This window comes from Sarcophilus harrisii, chromosome 3, assembly GCF_902635505.1.
Source record: "Sarcophilus harrisii chromosome 3, mSarHar1.11, whole genome shotgun sequence".
NCBI classification, from domain to species: domain Eukaryota; kingdom Metazoa; phylum Chordata; class Mammalia; order Dasyuromorphia; family Dasyuridae; genus Sarcophilus; species Sarcophilus harrisii.
The window spans coordinates 378117632-378144875 of record NC_045428.1 but is presented as its reverse complement, the minus strand read 5'-3'; the positions used below and the strand labels follow the sequence as shown (position 1 = coordinate 378144875).

At 35.6% G+C, this 27244-nt stretch overlaps 1 protein-coding gene across 3 annotated transcripts in view; it reads left to right on the top strand.

Moving 5' to 3' along the window:
* The first annotated feature begins 16979 nt into the window (after positions 1 to 16979).
* The window catches only part of GLS (glutaminase), a 76320-nt gene continuing 66055 nt past the window's right edge, over positions 16980 to 27244 (top strand). Inside the window, exon 1 of one of the 3 annotated variants that reach the window (XM_031960298.1) lies at positions 16980 to 17691. In XM_031960298.1, coding sequence (XP_031816158.1) covers positions 17318 to 17691 — 374 coding nt within the window. In that variant the 5' untranslated portion in view covers positions 16980 to 17317. The remainder of the gene's footprint in view (positions 17692 to 27244) is intronic. The other 2 variants (XM_031960296.1, XM_031960297.1) reach the window with 2 other exon arrangements.

The following is a 27244-nucleotide window of genomic DNA, read 5'->3' as shown; positions in this document are numbered from 1 at the left end:
TTTTCCTCTTACCTGCTAATACAATTTACCTGTGTCCCATTCGTTAGTGTTATGTTCTCTGAAATGAATACTAATATAGCATGGCATAATAGAATATTATAATTAGAAAGTAACTTAAGGAATTATTTAATACAAACTCTCAAATCTTGTAGTGAATTCCTTCTACAGCACACTTGACAATATATCCTCTGACCTTGGCTAAGGGGCTACTTATGGGGCGTGAACTTTACTTTTCACTTTTTTTTTCTCCATGGCATTTTATTTTCCCAAATACATTGTGAAGAAAGTTTTTTTTTTTTTGTTTTTTTTTTTAAGAAAAATAGTTTTCTTTTTTTTAATTTTTATTTTTAATAGCTTTTTATTTACAAGTTATATGCATGGATAATTTTACAGCATTGACAATTGCCAAACCTTTTGTTCCAATTTTTCCCCTCCTTCCCCCTACCCCCTCCCCTAAATGGCAGGATGACCAATACATGTTAAATATATTAAAGTATAAATCAAATACAAAATAAGTGTACATGACCAACCCGTTATTTTGCTGTACAAAGAGAATCGGACTCTGAAATATTGTACAATTAGCCTATAAAGGAAATCCAAAATACAGGCAGGCAAAAATGTAGGGATTGGGAATTCAATGTAATGGTTTTTAGTCATCTCCCAGAGTTCTTTTGCTGGGTGTAGCTGGTTCAGTGCATTACTGCTCCATTGGAAATGATTTGGTTAATCTCATTGCTGAAGATGTCCAGGTTCATCAGAATTGATCATCATATAGTATTGTTGAAGTATATAATGATCTCCTGGCCCTGCTCAATAAATAGTTTTCAACATTCATTTTTGTAAAACTTTAAAATTTTTAATTTTAAATGTTTTAAGTTTTTCTCCCTTCCTCTCATTTCCCCCTCCCCAAAACAGTAAGCAGTCTGATATAAATTATGCATATATAATACTTTTAAATATATTTCCATATTTGTTGTGTTATGGAAGAAAAATTAGATTAAAAGAAAAAAATGAAAAGAAAAAGCAAGCAAGCAAAAAAAAAAAAAGGTAAAAATACTAGGTTTTGATCCACATTAAAGTCTCCATAGTTGTCTCACTGGATGCAAATGGCATTTTTCATCTCAACTCTATTGGAATTGGATCACTACATTGCTCAGAAGAGTCTATGATAGTTGAACTTCACATAATCTTGCTGTTATTGTGTACAGTGTTTTCCTGACTCTCCTCACTTCACTCAGCATTAGTTCATGTAAGTCTTTTTAGGCTTCTGAAATCAACCTGCTCATTATTTCTTATAAAACAATAATATTCCATGACATTCATATACCACAACTTATTCAGCATTCTCCAATTGATGGGCATCCATTCAGTTTCCAGTTCCTTGCTATTACAAAAAGGGCTGCCACAAACATTTTTGCACATGTGGCTCCTTTTCCCCTCTTTTTATGATCTATTTGGGATACAGGCCCAATATGGGCATTGCTGGATCAAAGAGTATACACAGTTTTATAATCCTTTGGTCATAGGTAAACTTTACTTTTCAAGGCAACTAATTCTATTGCTTGTTTATTAGGTACATCTTAGGTAAGTGTCAGCCAAAATTTTCTTAAGGTTGTTTTTTATGCCTTCATCCAAAACATTGATAAAAATATTTTTTAAGACAAGAAGGAAGAAACCTCTGTGGCATGCCCTAGAAATCTCCTTATGGGCTTATTTACATATTGTCTACAAGGAAATCATGATAGAGACTTTATCAAATGACTTCCTGGAATCCAGACATGCTGTCTACTATGTTTTCCTGATCTATCAATATAATAACCCTATTCAAAAATTATGAGTATGAGATTACAAGCCCATATTGCTACTTAATGATCCTGCTTCTCTTTTAATTTTAAAAATTTTGAAGCAATATCAATATTAAAGATATATACACCAAGTGGTACAGCATATAAATTCCTAAAGGAGAAGTTAAGAGAGCTGCAAGAAGAAACAGACAGAAAAACTGTAATAGTGGGAGATCTCAACCTTGCACTCTCAGAATTAGATAAATCAAACCACAAAATAAATAAGAAAGAAGTTAAGGAGATAAATAGAATATTAGAAAAGTTAGGTATGATAGATCTTTGAAGAAAACTGAATGGAAACAGAAAAGAGTACACTTTCTTCTCAGCAATTCATGGAACCTATACAAAAATCGAGCACATATTAGGACATAAAGACCTCAAAATCAAATGTAGAAAGGCAGAAATAGTAAATGCATTCTTTTCAGATCACAATGCAATAAAAACTACATTCAATTGTAGAGGGCTGAAACTCTTGAGTTCATGCACTGAGGTCCGGACAATGGAGCACTTAAGGCTGATTACTGATTGGACAATACTCTATAAGCATATACTTCGAAAATGGCCCTTCCCACTATCCTGTGCTGGCTCAATAATTGGTATATACAGAGAATTGCAGAAGGTACTAGGGGGTGGAGTAAGACTAGCCAGGGTTACTCTGGGCGGGAGACAAAGAAGGAAGGTCACAGAGATTCTGCTTCCATCCAATTCAATCCTACCTCTAAAAACCAAGAATAAAGACTAAGGACTTTTGCTTATCCTGACTCTGGCTGATTCTAACGTATCCGGGTGCTAAGGTGGTCATCACATTCAATAAAAAGCCAGGGGAAGATAGACCAAAAAGTAATTGGAAACTAAATAATCTCATCCTAAAGAATGAACGCATGAAACAGCAAATCATAGACACATTAATTTCATCCAAGAGAATGACAATAATGAGACATTATACCAAAATTTGTGGGATGCAGCCAAAGCAATAATAAGGGGAAATTTTATCTCTCTAGAGGCTTACTTGCATAAAATAGAGAAAGAGAAAATCAATGAATTGGGCTTGCAGCTAAAAAAGCTAGAAAAAGAACAAATTAAAAATCCCCAGTCAAATACTAAACTTGAAATTCTAAAAATAAAAGGAGAGATTAATAAAATTGAAAATAAAAAAACTATCAAATTAATAAATAAAACTAAGAGTTGGTTTTATGAAAAAAACCCCAACAAAATAGATAAACATTTGGTAAATTTGATTAGAAAAAGAAAAGAGGAAAATCAAATTGTTAGTCTTAAAAATGAAAAGGGAGAACTTTCCACTAATGAAGAGGAAATTTGAGCAATAATCAGGAGTTACTTTGCCCAACTTTATGCCAATAAATTTGATAACCTAAGTGAAATGGAGGAATATCTACAAAAATATACGTTGCCCAGATTAACAGAGGAGGAAGTAAATTGCTTAAATAATCCCATTTTAGAAAAAGAAATAGAACAAGCTATAAATCAACTCCCTAAGAAAAAATCCTCAGGACCAGATGGATTTACATGTGAATTCTACCAAACATTTAAAGAACAATTAACTCCAATACTATATAAACTATTTGAAAAAATAGAGAATGAAAGACTTCTACCAAATTCCTTTAATGACACAGACATGATACTGATACCTAAATCAGGTAGGATGAAATCAGAGAAAGAAAATTATAGACCAATCTCCCTAATGAACATTGATGCAAAAATCTTAAATAAAATATTAGCAAAGAGATTACAGAAAATCATTATCAGAATCATATACCATGATCAAATAGGATTTATACCAGGAATGCAAAGCTGGATCAATATTAGAAAAACCATTAGCATAATTGAATATATTAATAACCAAATTAACAAAAATCATATGATCATTTCAATAGATGCAGAAAAAGCATTTGATAAAATCCAATACCCATTCCTATTAAAAAACACTTGAGATTATAGGAATAAATGGATTCTTCCTTAAAATAATCAGTAACATCTATCTAAAAACCATCAGTAAGCAGCATATGTAATGGGGATAAACTGAAACCATTCCCAATAACATCAGGAGTGAAACAAAGTTGCCCACTATCACCATTACTATTCAATATTGTATTAGAAATGCTAGCCTTGGCAATAAGAGAAGAAAAAAGATTAAAGGAATTAGAATAGGTAATGAGGAAACTAAATTATCACTCTTTGCAGATGATATGATGGTATACTTAGAGAATTCCAGAGAATCTACTAAAAAGAAATAATCCACAACTTTAGCAAAGTTGAAGGATACAAAAAAAAAATCCTCATAAATCATCAGCATTTTTATACTTTACTAACAAAATCCAACAGCAAGAGATACAAAGAGAAATTCCACTTAAAATAACTGCCAATAGTATAAAATATTTGGGAATCTATCTGCCAAGGGAAAGCAGGAACTATATGAGCAAAACTATAAAACACTTTCCACACAAATAAAGTCAGATTTAAACAACTGGAAAAATATTAAGTGCTCTTGGATAGGTTGAGCAAATATAATAAAGATGACAATACTCCCTAAACTAATCTATTTATTTAGTGCTATATCAAACTCCCAAAAAACTATTTTACTGACCTAGAAAAAATAACAACAAAATTCATTTGGAAGAACAAAAGGTCAAGAATTTCAAAAGAAGTAATGGAAAAAAAAAATGAATGAAGGTGCCTTAGCTGTACCAGATCTAAAACTATATTATAAAGCAGCAGTCACCAAAACCATTTGGTATTGGCTAAGAAATAGACTGGTTGATCAGTGGAATAGGTTAGGTTCACAGGACAAAATAGTCAATAACTATAGCAATCTAGAGTTTGACAAACCCCAAAACCCCAGCTTTTGGGATAAGAACTTACTGTTTGACAAAATCTGCTGAGAAAATTGGAAACTAGTATAGCAGAAACTAGGCATTGACCCACACTTAACACTGTATACCAAGATAAGGTCAAAATGGGTTCGTGATCTAGACATGAAGAATGAGATTATAAATAAATTAGAAGAACATAGAATAGTTTACTTCTCAGACTTGTGGAGGAAGAAGGAATTTGTGAACAAAGAAGAACTAGAGTTCATTATTGATCACAAAATAGATAATTTTGATTATATTAAGTAAAAAAGTTTTTGTACAAACCAAACTAATGCAAATAAAATTAGAAGGGAAGCAATCAACTGGGAAAACATTTTTATATTCAACGTTCTGATAAAGGCCTCATTTCCAAATTATATAGAGAATTGATTCAAATTTATAAGAAATCAATCCATTCTCTAATATGAACAGATAAAATTGAAATTATTTCTAGTCATATGAAAAGGTGCTCCAAGTCATTATTGATCAGAGAAATGCAAATTAAGACAACTCTGAGATACCACTACACACCTCTCAGATTGGCTAAAATGACAGGAAAAGATAATGACGAATATTGGAGGGGTTGTGGGAAAACTGGGACACTGATATGTTGTTGGTGGAATTGTGAACAAACCCAACCATTCTGGAAAGTAATTTGGAACTATGCTCAAAAAGCCATCAAACTGTGTATACCCTTTGATACAGCAGTGGCTAGAAACTGGAAACTGAACAGATGCCTATCAATTGGAGAATGGCTGAATAAATTGTGGTATATGAATGCTATGGAATATTATTGTTCTGTAAGAAATGACCAGCAGGATGATTTCAGAAAGGCCTGGAGAGACTTATATGAACTCATGCTGAGTGAAATGAGCAGAACCAGCAGATCATTATACACAGCAGCAAGAAGATTATACGATGACCAATTCTGATGGACATGGCTCTTTCCAACAATGAGATGATTCATAACAGTTCCAATTGTTTAGTAATGAAGAGAGTCAGCTACACCCAGAGAGAACTATGGGAAATGAGTGTGAACCACAACATAGCATTTCCACTCTATCTTTATTGTTTGCTTGCATTTTTGTTTTTCTTAATTTTTTTTTTTCTTTCTTTCTAGACCTGATTTTTCTTGTGCAGCAAAATAACTCTACAAATACGTATACATATATTGGATTTAACATATACTTTAACATATTTAATATGTAGTAGACTACCTGCCATCTAGGGGAGGGCATGGGGGGAAGGATGGGAAAAGTTAGAACAGAAGGTTTTATGAGGGTCAATGTTGAAAAACTACCCATGCATATGTTTTGTAAATAAAAAGTATAATAAAAAATTAATTTTAAAATTTTTTACCCAATTACACGTAAAAACAATTTTTAACATTTTTTTCACGTTTCAAATTCTAAATTCTATCCCTCCTTTTCTCACCACCCCTCTCCCCAGATGATGAGGAATCTGATATAGGTTATGCTTGTGCAATCATGTAATACATTTCCATGTCAGTCATATTGTAGGAAAAAACTCAAACAAAACAAATGAAAGGAAAAAAGTGGAAAAAAGTATGCTTTAGTTTGTGTTCTAATGCCGTTCCTGCTTTTCTTTCTAAAAGCTCACAAAATGTCCATTTAAGAACCTGTTTGGGAATTTTAATTGGGAACATCAGTTATCAAAGTAGACAAAGCATAGAGAATTTCATAACAATACCCGGCATTTAAATAGCACTTTAAGGTACATAACAGGAGATATCATCTCCATGAAATGTCATGTCCAAGAAATTTAGACTAACTGGAGTCAAATAAATTGCCTATGATCACTCTGGGAGTAAGTGTGAATAGTGAGATTCCAATCCACATCCCTTCTCCACTTAAATACAGGCTTTCCATTATAGCACACTGCCGGCCTCTCCAGTAGACAACTTGTGCAGTGGGGAATGATCTGGGTTGAGAAATTCATGTTACAACATCAGTAAAGATCTGTCTTTAATTTCTGTTTTCTTTAATCATTCCTTTATTCCTTTGTGTGTGTGTGTGTGTGTGTGTGTGTGTGTGTGTGTGTGTGTCTGTCCCCTTTCCCCTTGAATCACATGAAAAGGCTCAAAAGACTGAGTTATTAAGGTAAAGTGACTGTCAATTTAAGTTTACCCCTCTAGATTTTCCAAAATCCACTCCTTTTTCCTCTTCTGAAGTCAAAACTTTTGCCTATCTTTAGTGTTCCTATTCTCCCATTTTCCACAGTTCCTCAGTATCATTTATTAACCTCTTTAAGTTCTTTCAGTACTACAGTATGTAATTTATCTGGGCATGGATATTTGAACTAGCAAGGTACTCTCTTACTATCTTCTCACCTATCTTTGGCTTCATTCCTTTTTAACCATTCCTATTCTGCCCTTTTCAGGTTAAAGAACCTTTTGTGTCCATGTTACTCTTTTGTATATACCTTTTGATTATGTGCTTTGCTTTTATAAATATTTGCATAGATCCTTTTAGCTCACAGAAGAGCTTTCTGTGTAGTCACATAGATTTCTATCATTGTTCTTTACTTTGTCAACTGGAATAATGCATTTTTATATTATCAACATTTCTTTTTGAAGAAACTCATCCCTCTTGAGTCTTTTATACTACTGGAACATGAGGTCATTGTATTATGTGCATTTCTTTGAACAAAATCAGCAGAATAATGTAATATAATAACAACATTGTAAAGAAATACAACTTTGAAAAACTTAACAACTCTGATCAATTCAATGATCAACCCCAATTTCAGAGGATCATTGTCCTCTATCCATCATCTGGCAGATGGGTGACGCAAGGAGCAGAATGAGACATTTATTTTTGGACAACATGAGACTTTATTTTGCTTGACTGTGCTTTTTTTTTTATGCTTGATGTACTTTATTATGTATACATGTCTTAACATATACAATTTTTTTTTTTTTGGCACTTACATTCTTTTTTTTTTAATAGCTTTTTATTTACAAAACATATGCATGGGTAATTTTTCAGCACTGACAATTGCAAAACCTTTTGTTCCAACTTTTCTCCTCTTTCCCCCTGCCCCTCCCCCAGATGGTAGGTTGACCAATACATGTTAAACATGTTAAAGCATAAGTTAAATACAATATATGTATATATGCCCATACACTTATTTTGCTGTACAAAAAGAATTAGACTTTGAAATAGTGTATAATTAACCTGTGAAGAAAATAAAAAATGCAGGTGGACAAAAATAGAGGAATTGGGAATTCTATGTAGTGGTTCGTAGTCATCTCCCAGAGTTCTTTCACTGGGTGTAGTTGGTTCAATTCATTCCTGCTCCATTGGAACTGATTTGGTTCATCTCATTGTTGAAGAGGGCCACGTCCATCAGAATTAATCATCATGTAGTATTGTTGTTGAAGTATATAATGATCTTCTGGTCCTGCTCATTTCACTCAGCATCAGTTCATGTAAGTCTCTCCAAGCCTTTCTGAAATCATCCTGCTGGTCATTTCTTACAGAACAATAATATTCCATAATATTCATATACCACAATTTATTCAGCCATTCTCCAAGTGAGGGGCATCTACTTAGTTTCCAGTTTCTGGCCACTACAAAGATGGCTGCCACAAACATTCTTGCACAAACAGGTCTTTTTCCCTTCTTTAAAATCTCTTTGGAATATAAGCCCAGTAGTAACACTGCTGGATCAAAGGGTATGTGCAGTTTGATAACTTTTTGAGCAGACTATGCTTATTTTTAAAGAATTTTTCCTTTTTTTAAAAAAATTAGGTTGAAAGAGAGACTATGAATAAAATTGTTTAAAAAAGATAAAAGAAAAGATAATCATTGAAGTGTTATAATGCACAGAAAGGAATGAAAGGAAGACCAAAAGGAACCACTAACAAGTAAGATAGTTTGAAAATGTTGGCTTGATTATATATTTAAAAAGAAAATCAAAGTATGCACATAATATTCAAAATTTCAAGTACAATTCCCCTTTTCTGTCCCATTGTGTATATGAAGGTACTCCTTTTAGTTGGTGTTTAAATTCTAGGGGAAAAAGCTTAAAAAGAAGAAGAAAAACAAAAGGGGTCAATCAGTCAATCAATCAATAAGCTTTTATTAAGTGCTTTTGTGAATCTTTCCCTGAAGTAGTTTAAATTATAATGGTGGAGAACAGCAAATAAATAAGTATATAAAATATATATTCTGAATAGATGGAAGGGTACCTTAGAGGGAAGACACTAAAGGTAAGATGGAGGGACCAGGAAAGGCCTCCTGTTGAAGTTGAGATTTGAGCTGACATTTGAAGGAAACAAGGTAAATTAGGTGAAAATAAAGGAAAGTGTTCCAAACATGGGGCCTAGAGGATAGCCAGTCTTCAGACTGGTTGCTTATCAGCTACAATGTCAAAAACCTGGAGCGGAAAGGCCAAAGAAGGTCAGGCTAAGAGGAAACCAAGAAGGAAAGGGTGATCAATGATGTCAAAGAGCAGAGAAATGAAGAAGGATGAAGACTGAGAAAATGGTCATTAGATTAGACAAGTAAGAGGTTGCTGGAGAGAGCTGTTTCGGTTGAATGATGATGGTAGAAAATGAAGAGGTGAGTGGAGGAAAGGAAGTAGAAGCCCTGATTGGAGGCGGACTCCTCATGGGGTTTAGCAAAAAGAGGGAGGATCTGAGAAGATAGTTTGGGGATTAGATAGGAATGCACAGAATTGGAATGTTGTGTATTAGGAATTGCAAGTAAGCCATTATAACTGGATCATAACATGGAAGGAAGTAAAGAGTAAGAAGACTGAAAAGGTAGGAAGAGGCTACATTGGGAAGATTTTTAAATATCAAATGGATCTTTAAGTGTCAAATATCTGATCCTGAAGGATAGGGATAGATTTAATTGAATAAATAAGACCTGATACTTTAGGAAAATCACTTTAGCAACTGAGTGGAGGATGGATTGGAGTGAGGAAAGGCCTGAGGCAGGGTCACCAATCAGAAGAATGCTATAGTAATGCAGGGTTGAGGTGATGAGAATGGAACATGTGGGAATGAAGAGAAGGAAATACACACAAGAGTTGTTGTGAAGGGAGACAAGACAAGATAGGTGAGGTGAGCACTGGTGAGAAATTAAGGATGATAGCAAAGTTTGAAGCCTCAGTGATGGGGACCATGGGGACCTCAACAGTAAAACAGGAATTGGGAAAAGAAGATTTGGAGGAAAGATAAGTTTTCCTTTGACATATCCTTGAGATATTCAATTTGAAATGGTCTAAGAGGCAACTTTGATCTGGAAGTTCAAGAGGGAAGATTAGGATGTATGGATCTGGGAATCCTCTGCTTAGAGATGAATCCACTGGAGCTGATAAGAACACCAAAAGAAAGAGAAGAAGACCTAGGTTAGAGCTTAAGGGATATGCTAACATCCTAATATAACATGACAATAATTCATATTTCTATGTTGCTTTGTTTTACAATATTTTTTTCTTCTCACAAAAAAACCCTATAAGTAGTTTAAATATTAGACCCATTTTGTAGATGAAGAAATTGAGACTCAAAAAAATGACTTGCCTAAGATCACAAGTGTCACACTGGTATTTAATCTAGGTTGTATAACTCTAAACTTAGTACCTTTTTCATCATATAATAATGTTTGCTGCATCTGTGCCTTGCATGAGCTGTCCCAGATGTGTGGGATACATTTCTTCCTTACTTTTATCTCAGAGTACCTCAATTCCTTTAAGATGACGCTCAAGTATTATCTTCTACATTGAGATTTTTTTTCTTTCTCCCTTTCCTCCACTTGTCCACAACTGCTAGTACTCTCCATTCAAAATTATCATGTATTTTAACCATTTTATACAATGCATATTTTATCCCTTTGTATTTAAACAGCATTCATTTTCATATATACTTGTCTCCCCCACTAGGATAGCATATTAATGTGAATAGGGATTATTTTATTCTTTGAAAATATTCTGTGATAATCTACTAGGGTCTCAGGGGTCCTCAAACTATGGCCCGCGGCTGAGGATGTTTATCCCCCTCACCCAGGGATATGAAGTTTCTTTATTTAAAGGCCCACAAAACAAAGTTTTTGTTTAACTATAGTCCGGCCCTCCAACAGTCTGAGGGACAGTGAACTGGCACCCTATTTAAAAAGTTTGAAGACCCCTGGCTCTAGCCCATAAAAGGTTCTAAACATATACTTGCCAATTGATTCCTCTGCCTTCTGAATTGAAATTACTAACAAAGAAAAAAAAAAGTTTTAGATATGTTTTTAACAGCATGATATTTTTAACAGATATCCAGGTACCTTAAGTTGCCTATCACTACTTGCCCCTGTACCAATTTATCAATCTTCAACAAGAAAGCATCATTCATATCCTCTTTCTCTCTGTCAAACTAAGTCAAAAGGTATTTGTTTAATATTTACTATGTGCCAGAGACTATGCTAAGTGTTAAGATACAAAGAAGGGAATGGTCTCAAGAGACCAATGGGAGAGACAACATGCAAACAACTTTGTACAAATGAAATATAGATAGGATAAATTGGAGATAATCTCAGGAAAGGTTTCTTGTAGAAAGGGGATTTTAGCTAGGACCTGAAAAAAATCAGGGAAGCAAAGAAAAAATAAAGAGTGAAAGAATTCCAGAATAGCTAGTGAAAATGCCAGGACTCAGAAACAGTCAGAAGGTTGAAGTTACTGTAGAGTACAATGGAGGCAAACGAAGTGTAATAATATCAGAAAAGGGTCAGGTTTGAAGAGCTTTAAATGCCAAATAAAGGATTTTATATTTGATCCTGGAGGTAACGGATAGTCACAGGGATTACAGGGAAAAGTATGTATGACCATTGGAGGACAGAGAACTTGTGTGAGTGATAAACAATAGCAGTTCACAATCGCTAGGATGAAGGTAACAGAGGATAAGGTTGAGAGTAAATCTTTGAAGAATCAACATCCCTTGGGGATATGATGGTTTTAGGCAGAGTCCTCTCAAATTGTTAAACAATGCCTATGCAGGGAATGGATGGAAGAACATATTTATTTATTTTTCCCTTGTAGGCAGATTAGACAAGGTCTGGAGATATAAGGAGGAAGCTCTATGGAAAGTGGAATTTCAATCCCCGTTAGGCAGGTGAGAAGATTGGATTATGTTGCAATGGTGTCTAGCCTCAGGGCATTAGACAGAGATGGAAGAGGCCTGGGAGCAAGCAAGCAGTGTGGACTTGTCAGAGCCTGGGAAGGTCCTTGTCAAGGATTCTGTAGAATATTTCCATTAAGAGATTATTTCAGTTTTTCTATCCACAGATGCAAATTAGCAGTTTATTAATTTGCTAATGTAGGTTTATAAAATAGCATTCTAATTGGTTTCTTTGCCTTAAGTCTCTTCTCTTTAATTTATCAATCCACTCACCTCCAAAGTCATTTTCCTAAAATGCAGGTCTGATCACATGTCATGCCTTGCCTCCCTTTCAATAAATACCAATGTCTCCCTATTTTTTCCAGGTTCAAATATGAAGTTCTCTGTTTGACATTGAACATCTTTAAAACCTGATTTCTTCCTATTTTTCCAGTCTTTTTACACATCTTTTCCCACCATATAGTATAGAATGTAGCAATACAGGCCTTACTTGCTATTTCCAACATAATACTACAATTTCAGGCAACATTACCTTATTACTGGTTTTCACTTTACCTTTTGCCTCATGCCTGGAATTTTCTCTCAACTAACCTCTGCCTCTTAATTTCTCTGGCTTCATTTAAAACAGCTCAAATCATACCTTCTGCAGGAGGCCTTTCTTGACTGTCCAGCTGCTAGTGTCTTCCTGAGATTTTATGTTTATCTTTTACATACCTAGTTATTTAAATGTTTTCTTCCCTATTAGAATGTGTGCTCCTTAAAGTCAGGGAGCATTTTTTTTTTAGTCTTTCTCCAGCATTTACCACAGTGTCCAGCCCATAATACACACTTAATAAATGCTTGGTTACTGGCACCATAGTTGATAATTTGAATCTAAGTGTAGAGTCAAAATAACCCTCTGTTATAAAAGAGATTATATCATACAAAGTACTTTTCCCATAGGAACCCTATGAAATATAGGTAGTGCATATGTCATTTAACCAATGAGGAAAATGAAGCTCCCAAATGTTTATAGCAGAATAGATTTAGATCTGAAAGGGACTAACTAATCCAATATCTTCATTTTCCAGGTAAGGAAACAAGCCTAGAGAGGTTTGGACTTTTCTAAGATCACATAGCAGTTAAATGATAGACTACTTATTTATAATCCTAGTCCTTTTGCTGTAAATGCATCTCCTTTTCCAAATGCACCCTGAAATTAATAAAATAATTAAAATAAAATAAATTTGCTGAAGATTACTCAGATACTAGTTCAAGTAACTGATTGGCTCCTCTGGGACGATACAGAGCTGACCAAGCAGTCAAAAATTTAATGGGACAAGCCAACAACCCACCTATTTGGACAGAAGATAGAAGCAGTGAACCTGGAAACATTAATACCAATGTACAATAGATTGATGCTCTCATGACTTGCAATTAACATCCACTGTGAATCTGATATGCATGTGTATATATATATATATATATGTATATATATGTTTTTATATTAGAATACAATGTTTGTAATCTCCCAAATCTCTGTCCTTCTAAAAACGCAGATCATATTCAATCTGTCTACAAATCTTCTGTAACTATTGTCCAAGTGTTTGCATAAATTTTCCACAAGGATTCTATCATTCTTGCTCTCTCCTGAGAGGACACCAACGGAGCATAGGGGCTATCTATTAGTTGTTCCTCATTCTTGTCGTGACAAACCCATCATTTTGATCATGCATTTTTTTGATAAAATCCTTTATTTTAAAATGTCTATGTATTTACCCTACTGAGTTCAGATTTGTTTGTCTTCATAGCATCTTGAAATCATGAATTATATTTTGAGATGTTTTCTAAATTACATTTGGCTATTTTAAAGGAGAAATTAGATGAATTTTTAAAAGAGATGCTTTCATGATCTGGTGGTTTTAAACTTTCATTTGTGTTTTCAAAAGCAGGAATAGAAATTTATCAAATACTTGATAAAATTTGTATAGGAGAATTAGCCTTCAGAGTAGGCTTTTTATATTAATCTATATGTACTGTATATGTTTGAATATATATATTTTCTAATTATGGTATTGAAGAAGACTTTTGAGAGTGCCTTTCTTGGAAAATAAAGAGAAAAGACATTAACTGATTATTTATTAGAAGGCAAATACTGAAGCTGAAACTTAAATACTTTCTTCACATTATGAGAAAGCAGGATTCCCCTGAAAACACTGATGCTGGGAAAAACTGAAGACAAAAGGAGAAGGGGATGAGATGGATAGATAGTGTCATGGAATTACATACATGAGTTTGGATAGACTTCGACAGATAGTGGAGGACAGAAGGGCCTGACATACTATAGTCCATGGGGACACAAAGAGTCAGGCACCATTGAATGACTAAATAATATGTACTGGAAGGAAAAGTAAGTCTTACCACTTTAGCCAGTGAAAGCAGAAAACTAATAAAAAGAGGACTAGCACATATAGACTCCCCAGGAATTACAACAAAAACCACAAGTGTAATTTTAAGCTAATTTTAAATGCTGTCCAAATGGAACATGATTTTTTTGTGTGTTTCAAAATTTCTACAAAATTGTAAACTATCAGGCATTTTTTGTGAAAGAAGGATTTGCTTTGTAACTTGGAAAAGCATTAAGATACTGAAAAAATTATCTCAGACTCTAAAATGCCTTCAAGATTATGAAAACTCAGAAACATTTCTTTTGATTTATAAATCAATCAATATATATTAAGTACCTACTATGTGTCAGATACTTTGTGTAAAGACTGGGGATATATAGAGGCAAAAAGTCTCTGCCCTCAAGGAGTTTACAACCTAAATGTAGGGGCATGGGGAGGAAAGAGAAACAACATGCAAACAAATATATACAAAGAAAGCTATATACAGAATAAACATTATTATTATTTTATTTTAAAAACATATAATCTTCAACATTGCAAAACTTTGTGTTCCAAATTTTTTTTTCTCCCTCCCATCTAAAAATCCAATATATGTTAAACATAAAGATCTTATTATTATAAAAATAGTTTAACTTCATGGACCCCTTGAAAGGTCTCTCCCCAAACCCCCAGGAGATCTTTTATATACTTTGAGGAATCAAAGCTCTCTTAGATGAGGAAAGTCAGGTCAATGTTATCTGTTTTATAGTTTTAGAGGTCATTTAAGGCATTTAAGATGTCAAATGACTTACCCACAGATAATAGCCAGCATGTAACAATGACTGAACTGAAACCAAGATTTACTGGTTTTCAAGGACAGATCTCTATCATGCTGTTTCTCTTTCCAATAGAAAATGAGATGAAGTGAATTTAATAATAAATACAATTAAGTTAGGAAAAAAAAATTTAAATTAGATTCTGTAATTGCATTTATTTGATTGAAATATTGTCTAAACTTGAAACAAATTATAGGAAAGACAGACTAGCTACCAAAAATCAAAATTATAATATTATGTTTTAATTCTAAATTTACTTACTTAATGGTTTAGATTTGCAATTTACAACTTGCCCAGATGTTGATTCATTGAGTTTGATAAGTTGGATAATATGCTCTTGGTTTATCTAGTTGCTTGGAGTAATATTTATTTCTCAAGCTTATCCCTCAAATCTCATAATTTTGCCCCAATTCTGAGTTTTGAAGTATTTGTTTTGTTTCATAGGTTGCCATGATCAATGAATTGCCAATTTATTATATATTTGTAAATATATAAATACATATGTGCATACATACATCTATTTATCTATATATGTCCCTATATCTATCTCTTTATTTTGGTAGGTCCTCAACAGACAGGATTGCTTGGGATAGACTGAAAACCTTTCTCTTTTGGTAGAAACTGACTCTACTTCATACTTGATACTTCTCTCTTGGTGAGAGATTGGAGAAAAACTATTGTACTTTTATTACATGTAAATTAGAAAAATGAATAAGTTATTAAAGAAAAATATAATTATTTCTCAGAGGAAACTGACAGGATGAAAGAAAAGCTGTTAGGAAACAAAGCAAAACAAAACAAAACACCTGATTTGGATGTGAAGTCAGAGGAGGAAGGAAACCATAATTGGCACCAAGATTCTATCAAAGAGATAGGGGGATTTGCTAATACTACGAATTGCTAAGTTTTAATAAATAGTATAATAAAACAGCAATGAAAAAAAAAAACTTTTAAAGTGTATCAAGCGACTTTTTCTTCATTTATTTTTAAAATTGCGATATTCCTAGGATCCCTAATTCACCAAGGATTTTAAGGTAAGAATGAAAAGATATGGATATAAAAAGTTTAGTTTATGTTATTAGCAAGCTTGGACATTTTCTCTTGAAACAAAAAAGCAAATTACCTAAAATTATTTAAGGTTTTATTTTCAAGCTAATGAGTAACTGGTCTAAAGTTGAATGGCTGCAATTAAAAATTCTTACTTTTTTAAAACATATGTGCGGATCTCAAAAGAATTCCTGAGGAAAGGAGTTTTTTTTTTTTTTTCTCTTCTCCTTTGTGGCTTAAAGGAGCCACATAGCTGAAAGGATTTTATTCATTTTTTCCAAAACACTTCATATCTGAGTGGAAGCCAAAAACGGAAAGTTGGGGAGGGGGGCGGGAAACCCTAAACTAAAAAACACGCTATTTGGGGAAGGTATCGCGGTCCTCTTAACGGGGCTGCTCCAGGCAGTTTAAGTGCATTTCCTCTTTCCTTTAGGGGCTAGCTGGGGGTCCTGAAGCAAGCCATGAAGGAAGCATCAATCCGCCCTTCTCCCCCCAGCTGCCCTCCCGTTTCCCCAGCTCTAGAGTCAGGATCTAAGGCCCATCAGTTTTCCCCCATTTAAGGCTCCAAAGTCAAGAATCTTCCCCGGGCTTCCATAGTTAAGGCTACACCCCGCAAGAATGTCGGGGTCCCTCAGGTACCGAGACCTGGGGGACTCGTATATCATTAAGGAATCTAGGGGCACGCGAGAAGGACCCAAGCCCAGAGCCCAGGACCCAGGCCCTCCTCCTCTTCCTACGTCAGTTTAATTCTTCATCCCCCTCTCCACCTGCCCCCCCTCGAGCACGGATACCGAGAGAAATTTGACTGTTCCATCCGCCAATTAGAAGAGAAGTCTGTCCCGTGAGCCAATAAGAATTGGCGTGGCGGGCGGGCCGTCTCTCGCTTCCCGCCTCGGGGTGGGCGAGAGCGGAGTGTCTCTGGCCCTCCCCTCAGCTCCGGGCCTCAGTGCGGAGCCCTCGGCCACCGGAGAAACAGCAGCGCCAGCAGCAGCAGCGGTCGCAGCAGCGGTCGCAGCAGCCGTCATCCAGGCTAGGATCCCCGCCACGCCGCCTCCCTCGTTCATTCTCCACCCCAGCTCCGGAGCCCGTAAAAACCTCCGTCACTCCTTAGGATCGACGGTCTCTCTGAGGAACCGCTGACCCGGTGCATCCTTCCTTCTCTAGTCGGCGCCGGAGAAGCCCCGCTAGGGGTGGATAGCGAGGGGGTGAGCGAAACTTCCCAGCCGGCATGATGCGGCTCCGAGGCTCTGCGATGCTGCGGGAGCTGCTGCTGCTGCATCCGCCCGCCGCTGGGGCGGCCCTGAGACGGGCGCAGCCCCTCGCCACCTTGTGCCGGCGCCCCCGAGCCGGCGGCCGAGCTGCTGCCGCCGCCGCCAGAGAACTGTTCCCCTGGCGGGGTGGAGGCACCCGACAGCCCGGTGTGCCCCTGGCCCGGGGGCTGACGAGCTCCCACTCGGAAATTCTGCAGGAGCTGGGCAAGGGGAGCTCCCAGTCGCAGACATCGCAAATGCAGCCGCCTACGTCGACCCCCCCGAAGGACGGCCCGGGCGAGGGCAACGCCTATGGCAACAGCGAGGGGAAGGAGATGGCCGGGGGAGAAAAGTGAGTCGCTTCCCTTAGCCGGGAGGCGGAGGAAGAGGAGGAGGAGGCCTCTCCCTTCTCTTGGACTTGGGCTGGGGAGTGGCCGAGGCCGGGATGGAGATCCAGGCTTCGTGGAGGGGAGGAGGGAAGAGGAGGAGACGGGCGGGGGTGGGGGGGGGAGAAAGGGAGGGCGTGCAAAAATGCCGGCTCCGCTGGCTCTGCTCAGCGCTAAGTGCGCCATGTGATTAGGCCCGGGCTCCGCCCGCAATTCCGCCGGCCTCGAAGCCGCGTGCGCTCCCTCCTCTCCCCTCCCTTCTTCCTACGTGCGAGATGCCCGCGGGCCCCTCCGAGGGTACCGAGGAGGCAGAAGCTGGAGTGCGCGGTGGCCACGCTGCCGGCGTGCCGAGCACGGGCCTGCTCCCCCTCCCCCTCCTTGTGCGTCCTGCTACCCGACGCCTCTCCTAGGGTGATGCCCACGTGAACTTCTTCTAGTGACATGGGAGGCGGGGAAGAAGGGATGCTGGAACCTCTTCGCCCATATTTTTTTTGATTTGTCACACCTTTAACAGAGGTCGTCTCCCTCCTTCTCTCTTTTCCCCTTTGTCTCTTTTTTGTCCCTTTCCCCTCACCCCTCTCCTCTTTTTTCCTCTCTATATAGCTTTCCCCTCCTTTTTCTTTCACTCCCTCTCCTCCCCGCTTATGTCTCTTCTCTCTCCTTGTCTCCTCCCTCCTTTTTTCTCCCTTCTCCTTTCTATTCTCCCTCCTCCTTGTCTCTTCTCCCCTTCCTCTAGTCTCTTCTCCCCTTCCTCTTGTCTCTTCTCCCCTTCCTCTTGTCTCTCTTCTCCCCTTCCTCTTGTCTCTCTTCTCCCCTTCCTCTTGTCTCTCTTCTCCCCTTCCTCTTGTCTCTCTTCTCCCCTTCCTTGTCTCTCTTCTCCCCTTCCTCTTGTCTCTCTTCTCCCCTTCCTCTTGTCTCTCTTCTCCCCTTCCTCTTGTCTCTCTTCTCCCCTTCCTCTTGTCTCTCTTCTCCCCTTCCTCTTGTCTCTCTTCTCCCCTTCCTCTTGTCTCTCTTCTCCCCTTCCTCTTGTCTCTCTTCTCCCCTTCCTCTTTGTCTCTCTTCTCCCCTTCCTCTTGTCTCTCTTCTCCCCTTCCTCTTGTCTCTCTTCTCCCCTTCCTCTTGTCTCTCCTCTCTCCTTCCTCTTGTCTCTCCTCTCCTCTCTCCTTCTCTATCTTCCTCCCCCGAATCTTGCCACCACCGACGCCTGGAAACCTTATGTTTCAGAGCAATAATAGCATATCTGAGGAATCTCCTTTACTTAGGTGAAACAACAATATAAAGTAAACCAGATTATGAGGGGAAAGAGTCCTGTGGATTGAGGAACGTATAAGTCCTTCACCAGTAGCCTTGGCTTGTCCTTGGATGGATTCTTTAAGATGTACTGTATTTCGATCTTAAGCAGTCAAGAGGGGCAAACTGGAATATTTAAAAACTGTTTAATAGTGATAATTTCTGTGGCTTATGAACTGCTATGAAGAACCATTAGGAACACTTAAAACCAACATGAAGGAAACCAGATTATGAGGAAGAGTCCTATAGACCAGAGGATGGCATAAACTACCTAACCCCACTCAAAAGCAGTCTTGGACTATCCTCTATGTATGCTGTAGGATGTTCCCATATCATTTAGAAAGCAGCCAAGAAAACCAAAATTAAATGAGACAAAACTGGTTAACAAAAAAATTTATTTAAGGCATTTGTTAATAGTCATTTAAAAAAAATTAAAATAAGAAATGAATCTAGTTTAAAAAAACTAATTAAATTGTACTTTATTCACATTTTGTTACTGTTAATTTTCCATATTAAATATGTAAAACCTAATAAGACTTGCAAAATCTAAATAGAATGTAGAATGGATTCTAAATTACTATTCTGAGTGAGATTCTCCTTATTACTGTTTGTTACTCTTGTCTGACTTGACCGAATATATGATTTCTGGAAGTCCTACTTTTGCTCCTTTCCATCCTACACAATTAAGAGTAGCATAAGAGGAAGCTTGGGTTTTACTGTAGGAACTTGTTTGCTATTTCTGGTAGTTAACATTGGTAACTCCTGAAATCTTTGCAAATGGTTCCTTGACTTGTGCATGTGTTCATTATCCTCCTGTAATTTTCTCAGATTGGAAAACATTGCAGCTATCTTTTTTATTTTAGTAAAAGGTGTACAATTTTTCACCTTTATTTTTGGCCATTCTCAAAGCAGGGCAAGGTGTATATGGGTGTGTGTGTATATAGTACTACAAGTTTTATTGTAACAGCATGTTTACTTCCTATAATTGAACAGTGGTGTTTTGTAACTTTGAGGCAGATTATCCAGAACTACATTGCCTGGGCCTCAGTTTTTTTCATCTGTAATGTTAAGAGGACTGGACTAAATGACTCAAGTCCCTTCAAGTAGAATTGACCTTGAAAATGATTGACACTATTCAACTTTTTTTTTTTCAGCAGAAAAAAGCTTGCATTGCATGGTGCACTCAGTTATTTGATGGTTTTAGTTGGCTCATAGCTCATTTACCACCTACTATTTTGATTCAGAGGAACCCTTTTGTATAAAGTGCACATTTGATATTACTTTAGAGATGACCTCTTTCCCTAAAAATTAGCACCATGGTAAAGATTAGCTAGGTGTACAATATTTCAAAGTCCAATTCTTTTTATACAGCAAAATAACGGTTTGAACATGTATACTTATTTTGTATTTAATTTATACTTTAACATATTTAACATGTATTGGTCATCCTGCCATCTAGGGGAGGGGGTGGGGAGGAGGAGGGAAAAAATTGGAGCAAGGTTTGGCAATTGTCAATGCTGTAAAATTACCTATGCATAAAACTTGTAAATTAAAAGCTATTAAAAATTAAAAAAAAAAGATTAAGGAAACTCCTGATGTTTCTGAAATCTTATCTCTGGGGCAAAGAACCTCTGGGAAAAGAATTCCATATTTATGCCACTTTAAGTTGTCACTTTAAAAGTTTACTCAGTTGTTTAGAGTGTAATAGTGCTAGTAAGAAACAGTCCTCAAGAATTTAATTGGCTTTACACAGAAAGTTTGCTTCTTGTCACAGACCACTATATACACTAGATTGCCATCTTACAAATGTGTGCCGTTGGTGTCATTTGGAGGAAATAATAAGAAAATGTGGATGTTTGAAACTTGAAACTTGCTGCAAAAAGCATACTAGCTTGAACTCGCTACAAAAAGAATGATAGCTCTTCTATGCAAAGGACAGTATTCCTTTAAAAAAAAAATGCAGACTGGCATTCATATATACACTAGACAACAGCATACATTATATGTTTATCAGTTTTGATCTGCTTTAATTAGGTTCCTCATTTTTTTATTTGTAGCAGCTTTTTAAAGGAGTAAAATTGAAAACAATTCAGTGTTTCAGATTTCTATTTCATAGATGTGGATCACTAATAGCATAATAGCTTGAACTCACTACAAAAAGCATGATAACTCTTTTATGCAAAAAACAGTATTCCTTTAAAAAATGCATAAGTGTGGGTCACTAATAGCATAATAGCTTGAATTCACTACAAAAAGCATGATAGCTCTTCTAGGCAAAGAACAGTATTCCTTTAAAAAAAAAAAAGAGACTGACATTCATATATACTCTAAGCAACAGCATATTTATGTTATCAGTTTTGATATGCTTTAATTAAGTTCCTCATTTACTTGTAGCAGTTTTTTAAAGGGAGGATATTAGTCTTATATAAAAAGTAAAATTGAGAACAATTCAATGTTTCAGATTTCTATGATACATAGGTGTGGATCACTAACTTTAAAACCTGTATCACTGTATGTTGTTGGTCTTTGATATTTGCTGTGCCCAAAAAATTCATCTCATTATGACTGAGCCTTGCACAATAGGTAAGGTATAGAACATAGCCTGTCCTAGGTCAGTGCTTGGAGCCTATGCAGCTCGAAAGAACCCTACTAGGAACTTGTGCCTTGCTAGCATTGCTATCAGGAACTGTAATCATCTCATTAGAAAGCATTAGGATATAATTTTATTAGTAGTGTAGAACATATATGCAAAATAGAGAAAACTTGGTTTTCACATCAATTGTGCCAAATTCTTTTCAAAATTTTTTCTTGGAGTATTTCCCTTCTCAAGTAAGTACATTTCTCCTCCCTTCTCAAGTACATTTAGGTACAAATGTGTATACAAATGAGTATACTAAGCTGTGTACTTATAATTAGTGAATATGCTTGTGGTAATTTTGAAAATTGACCTGTGTCCTATTATGCTTGTACAAAAGCAGAACATTAATGTATAGTTATTTGATATCAATCACTATTATTTCAAAACCAATCCTAAAATGACTCCTAAAATTACTTGCCATTTACCTGATAGCAGCATACAGTTGCATAAGACAAAATTACTATGGATTAGTAAATAATACTGCATTGTTGTAGTGGGCAGTGAGCTACTACATCACTGGTGGCAATGGTGACCTTAGGTTGTCACATTGCATCTGAGTTTGTTAAAGCCTTGTTTTTTTAGTTAAAATCTTTTCTGGTTTCATCCCCTGAGCTTGCTAAAGTTCTATTAAAAAGGAAATATTGAGGATTGTTGTTCTAAGAACTGTGTTTATTAAATCCTAATCTTTGTCCTAGAATTGTGAGTGTAAATATTTTTTGGTTTTGGATTTTGATTTTTTTTTTCTCATATATCAACAGAAAAATGACTATCTTATGTTTATCTATCTGCAGAATTTGGAGTAAGTAGTTTTTAGTGGTTCTTAAAAATGGTATTCTAGAAGTTGTTTTAACTTCTATAAAGGGCATATATAGGATTAGATAAGTCTTAAAATACTCGTGTGGATTTTGTATTTCTAATAATAATGGGAAATCCAGTGGGGAGGGGGGGGTAGAAGGAATATACAAAATCTTGATACTGGGAAATATTGCAAATTGATATTAAGTGATTTTTCTTAAGTGTTAACTATCTTTTCCCATGTTACTACAGTTTACAGTTCAGTAAACATTAAATTAGATTCTTGGTAATGATAGTGCAAATAATGTAATAATTGACCACTGCAGTATGTGTTTTTAGAATCTTTCAATAGTGAGTGATGTACGAATTTTGGTGCTAAATTTATTTTTGTTTCAGATTTTTGATTCAACCTGACAGATTTCAATATAGCTTGAAAATTTAATGTTTTATATTTTTCTCTTGCTTCTGAAAAGGAGAATACAATTACTGTATTTGATAACATTAGTTTAACAGTGACTTGGTTTTAAGGATATTTCTTAAATATATTCTCCATAATGTGGAAGAAGCTTCTTTGCCTTTTTTCCAGGCAGAACTGCCTACCTCAAAACTAGCTAACTCAGGAAAGGATTATCAAATGGAATTTGACCTTTTATTTATTTTTCTGTAATTTGCTTGCTTTAAAAAAATTTAATAAATGTGCTACTTTTAGTGGAAATAAGCATGAATTTGCTCAGTAATGAAATTTATTTTAAATACTTGTCTCTTTTCAGTAGTTTTGAGTTCAAAGAGATTTAATTGAAGATTTTTATAAAGACATTGCCAGCTAGAATGAAGGAAATCTAGAAACAGAAAAGTGAAATTCCTGTAGTTAATTTTTATTTTCTTAATGGTTCAGTAGTACAAAATTCTTTATAAGGCAGTACAATTGCTGCTGATTTCTGGATTAGACTAACTCTACTCAAATGATTTTCTGATATATAAAATACTTAAGACATAGAAGGTGTAACTGATACATTGGAAAATTTAATATTGCCAAGACAAAAGACCAATTATATTAAGTCTCTAGGTGAGAATCCAACAGTTAATGTGGTATAATGCAGCTGCCTGAAAAATTCTCTTATGAAATTCAGTGCTGTTTGTTAAAATTAATTGTATATGACCAAAATCAGCATTTAGCTAATTTTATGAACTTGTAAAATTTAAAGCGTAAATTTTAAGGCAATTGCCATTCTTTGACTGTGATGGGCATTATCATTTGCTGGTGAATAAAGAAGCAAGACATTTTAAAATGAAAGTATCCTTTTTAAACCAACTGATAATGTATACTGCTTTTTATAGTTTTCAAGATTGGATATGTTTGTAGTCTACTTACTTGTAGCATAAATGTATTGTATAATAAAATAGATTCTTTTAAGTGACCAGCTTAAAAAGCTACCAGCCCAATTCCCTAGAAGTAATTAAATTTGAGGGAAATTAGCTTTATTACCCCTCAAAAATATTACATTATGGATTTCCATGATAAGATTGGGAATGAGATTGTCCAATGTGAATTTTTCAAGTGGCTGAAACTTAACATTTAAGTTTCATTTAAGTAGCAAAACTTTTGATTTAATATTTTATCATGTAAATGACTTCAAAATGTACTAAACATCTTCCTATCTTATATAGTATAGCAAATATATTTAACATTTTTTTGATTTTGTATGACCTTGACCACATCACTTACCTATTGGTATGTTCAGTTTTTTTCATCTGCAAAATGATATGCTTGCACTTGAATACTTTAATTTTTTGTGTATCATAATAACAATAGCTTGTACTATGTAGTGCTTCAAGATTTGCAAAGTTCTCTACAAATATCCCATTTTATTTTCATGACAACCCTATCATGGAAGTGGGTGCTGTTGTTATCCTCATTTTACAGATGGAGTAGAATGATAGGTCCTGGATCATCACATAGCTAGTAAATATCTAAGGAGGCTTTTGAATTCAGTTCTTCTTGAGCACCGGTCCAGTGCTATAATCACTTAGACCACCTAAATGTCATATGGATCTTTTTGACAATCTAAAACTTAATCCCCTCTCAAAAAATTATACTTAAACCTATAAAAGGCATTGCCATGAGGAAGCTGAGGCTGGTAGATTTCTTGAGCTTGGGAATTCTGGACTATAATAGAGCTACACTAAGGGGTGTCTGTGCTAAGTCTGACTACCAGTATTACACGCATCTCTGGGAGTAGAGGATCATCAGTTTTCCTAAGGAGAAATAGCAAGTCCGAAATAGCATATGAGAAGTTCGATCAATAGCAGGGATTGCCTATGCCATATGTGGTGCCAACTTCCAGACAATAGGAGATAGAGACCAAGTCTCAAAAACAAATTTAAAAACTCAAATTAAGATTATAGAGGAAACCAGTTATATGAAGTACAATTATCAAGATAATATTTAAAAAAAATAAGTTCGTAGCCCTCAGATTAAGAAAGCACTAAATTAGAGGTCTCTTCTAACTCTAAATCCTATGCTTTAATTGCCCCTCATTAAATGACCTCAGGCTGTGCTTTTTCATGACTTTTTCTTTTTTTTTCTTTTTCTTTCATTGTTACTTTTTTGTTACTAACAGCATACCTGTGTTCAATAGTGACTTTTTGTCTTTCTAGTCCATAATCTCCTGTGGGTTAGAAAGCCAAATAAGTAGCACTTTTAGAATTATCTAAAGTAAGCTCCTGTGAACCCATTAATAAAAAAACAGGAACATTATTGCATGAACTTTATGGCATCTGTATTTTAGCTGCTCGTAAAACTAGAAATTTAGAAATTTAAATCTCTTGGGAACTCTAGAAATCATCTTTCCAACCTTCTTATTTTATAGTTTGAAAACTGAGGTAAGAGAGAGTAAAAAAATATTTCCTTCTGAAAAGGAAGAAGCCTTTTTTGCTTAGTTCTGTATTCTTAGAAATATTGTAGATTGTTGAAATTGTTAAACAAGTGATTTGAATAAGAGAGGGTTATGTTTATCTTTCAAAAGATGCAAGTGTAAGCATTACCTCCTTTGACTCAATAGCTGTATCCATAAAGCAGAACTTTTGATGATGGAAATTCTGATGACCAGATTGGTCCTCAGAAACTAGGCATTCAGATAGTCTTTTGACAAGGCTTGTAATCAAAGCTGTTCTAGCTTACTATTAAGTCCTGGCACTTTGCTGTTGTATAATCTGCAAAAGATCCAAAGTTATTATAATGCTAAGATGAGATAATTGGACTAGGACTTAGTTGAGGACTTAAAACATAAAATTTTTGGAGCTAGGAGTATATCTTACAGATCAGCTACTCTAACTCTGATTTTATATATGAAGGAAACTGCCAGTAAATAGTCTGGTGCCATTTAGTACTAATCTGTTTCTTTCATGTAATTGCTGATATAATTGAATTAAAACAACATAGAAGTTTATTTTTAATTGCAACCTTTTATTAATGGAAAATTTTTTAAATGTCTAATTTGAGCACTTATAAATATTGTTTTCAAGTAGATGTTTCTAAAATAAGACTAGATAATCTGTGGCTGGTTATCTAATAAATATATATGCAAATATACATCTTGTATATATAAAACATGTTACAGAAAAGATACATGTACACATACATATTCTAAATTGTCTAGATAAGGCTAAGAGTCAACTGGCATAAGCAAATAGATTATATCTGTTATTGTTTCAGTTCCAATTTTAATCATTTAATGGATGCCTCATTAGGAAGTCTTAGCAGATGAAAAGAGGTTGTTTTTTTATGACTGGTAATTATCATTGTTAACAAAAAGTTGAGGTACATAAGCAGAATTTATTGCCATGTTTAAGTTCAATAGATTTCTTCTGTTTTAACATCTCATGTGGACAAAAGGTAATTCATCAGATTGAGAGCAAGAGTACAAATTTAATAATTAAAATTTTAAGTTGGTATTCATTGACCATATGATATGTAGTACATATATGCACCAATAAGTAATGATAAAAGAACAAAAAGAGGTAACTTATAAAAGATTGTGACATTTATTATTCATTATCAATTTGTAGAATCTCAGAGCTGAGGGGAAAAGGCCCTAGAGGCTACCTAGTGTACTCTGTACCTAAACAGGAATCCTTCTGTAAAATACCTATCGCCCAAAGTTGTTATGAGAATCAAATGAGATAGTATTTAGCCTGGTGCCTGGCACGTAATAAATATTGTATTAAAAATGATGTAGTTGGCTTCCATACCCCACATTTGCTGTCTTCTACTCAGCTATCAAAGTGATTTTCCTAAAGTATGGGCCTGATCAGGTCCTTATTCAGCCAACTCTAGTGATTACTTACTACTTCAGGTTCAGATATAAAATCTTGATGTCTTTTCAAAGCTTCAGTAGCGTGGCTTTTCCCTTACTTTGCAGTCATACCTTACTCCATTCTACATACTTTACAACTCTTAACTCTGTATTGTTTACTGTTGCTTGAATAAGTCACTCTATCTCTAGACTTCTTGTATTTTCACTGGCTCTCCCCATGCCTGGAATTTTCTCTGTCCCCTTCTCTTTTCTCCTGATCATAGCTATAAAATCCTATCTTCTGACAGAAGCCTTTCCCAGGATTCTTTTTTTTTTTTTGTTTAATAGCTTTTTATTTACAAGTTATATGTATGGGTAATTTTTTACAGCATTGACAATTGCCAAAGCTTTTGTTACAATTTTTCCCCTTCCCCTCCCCCCCCCCCCGATAGCAGAATGACCAGTAGATGTTAAATATATTAAAATATAAATTAGATACAC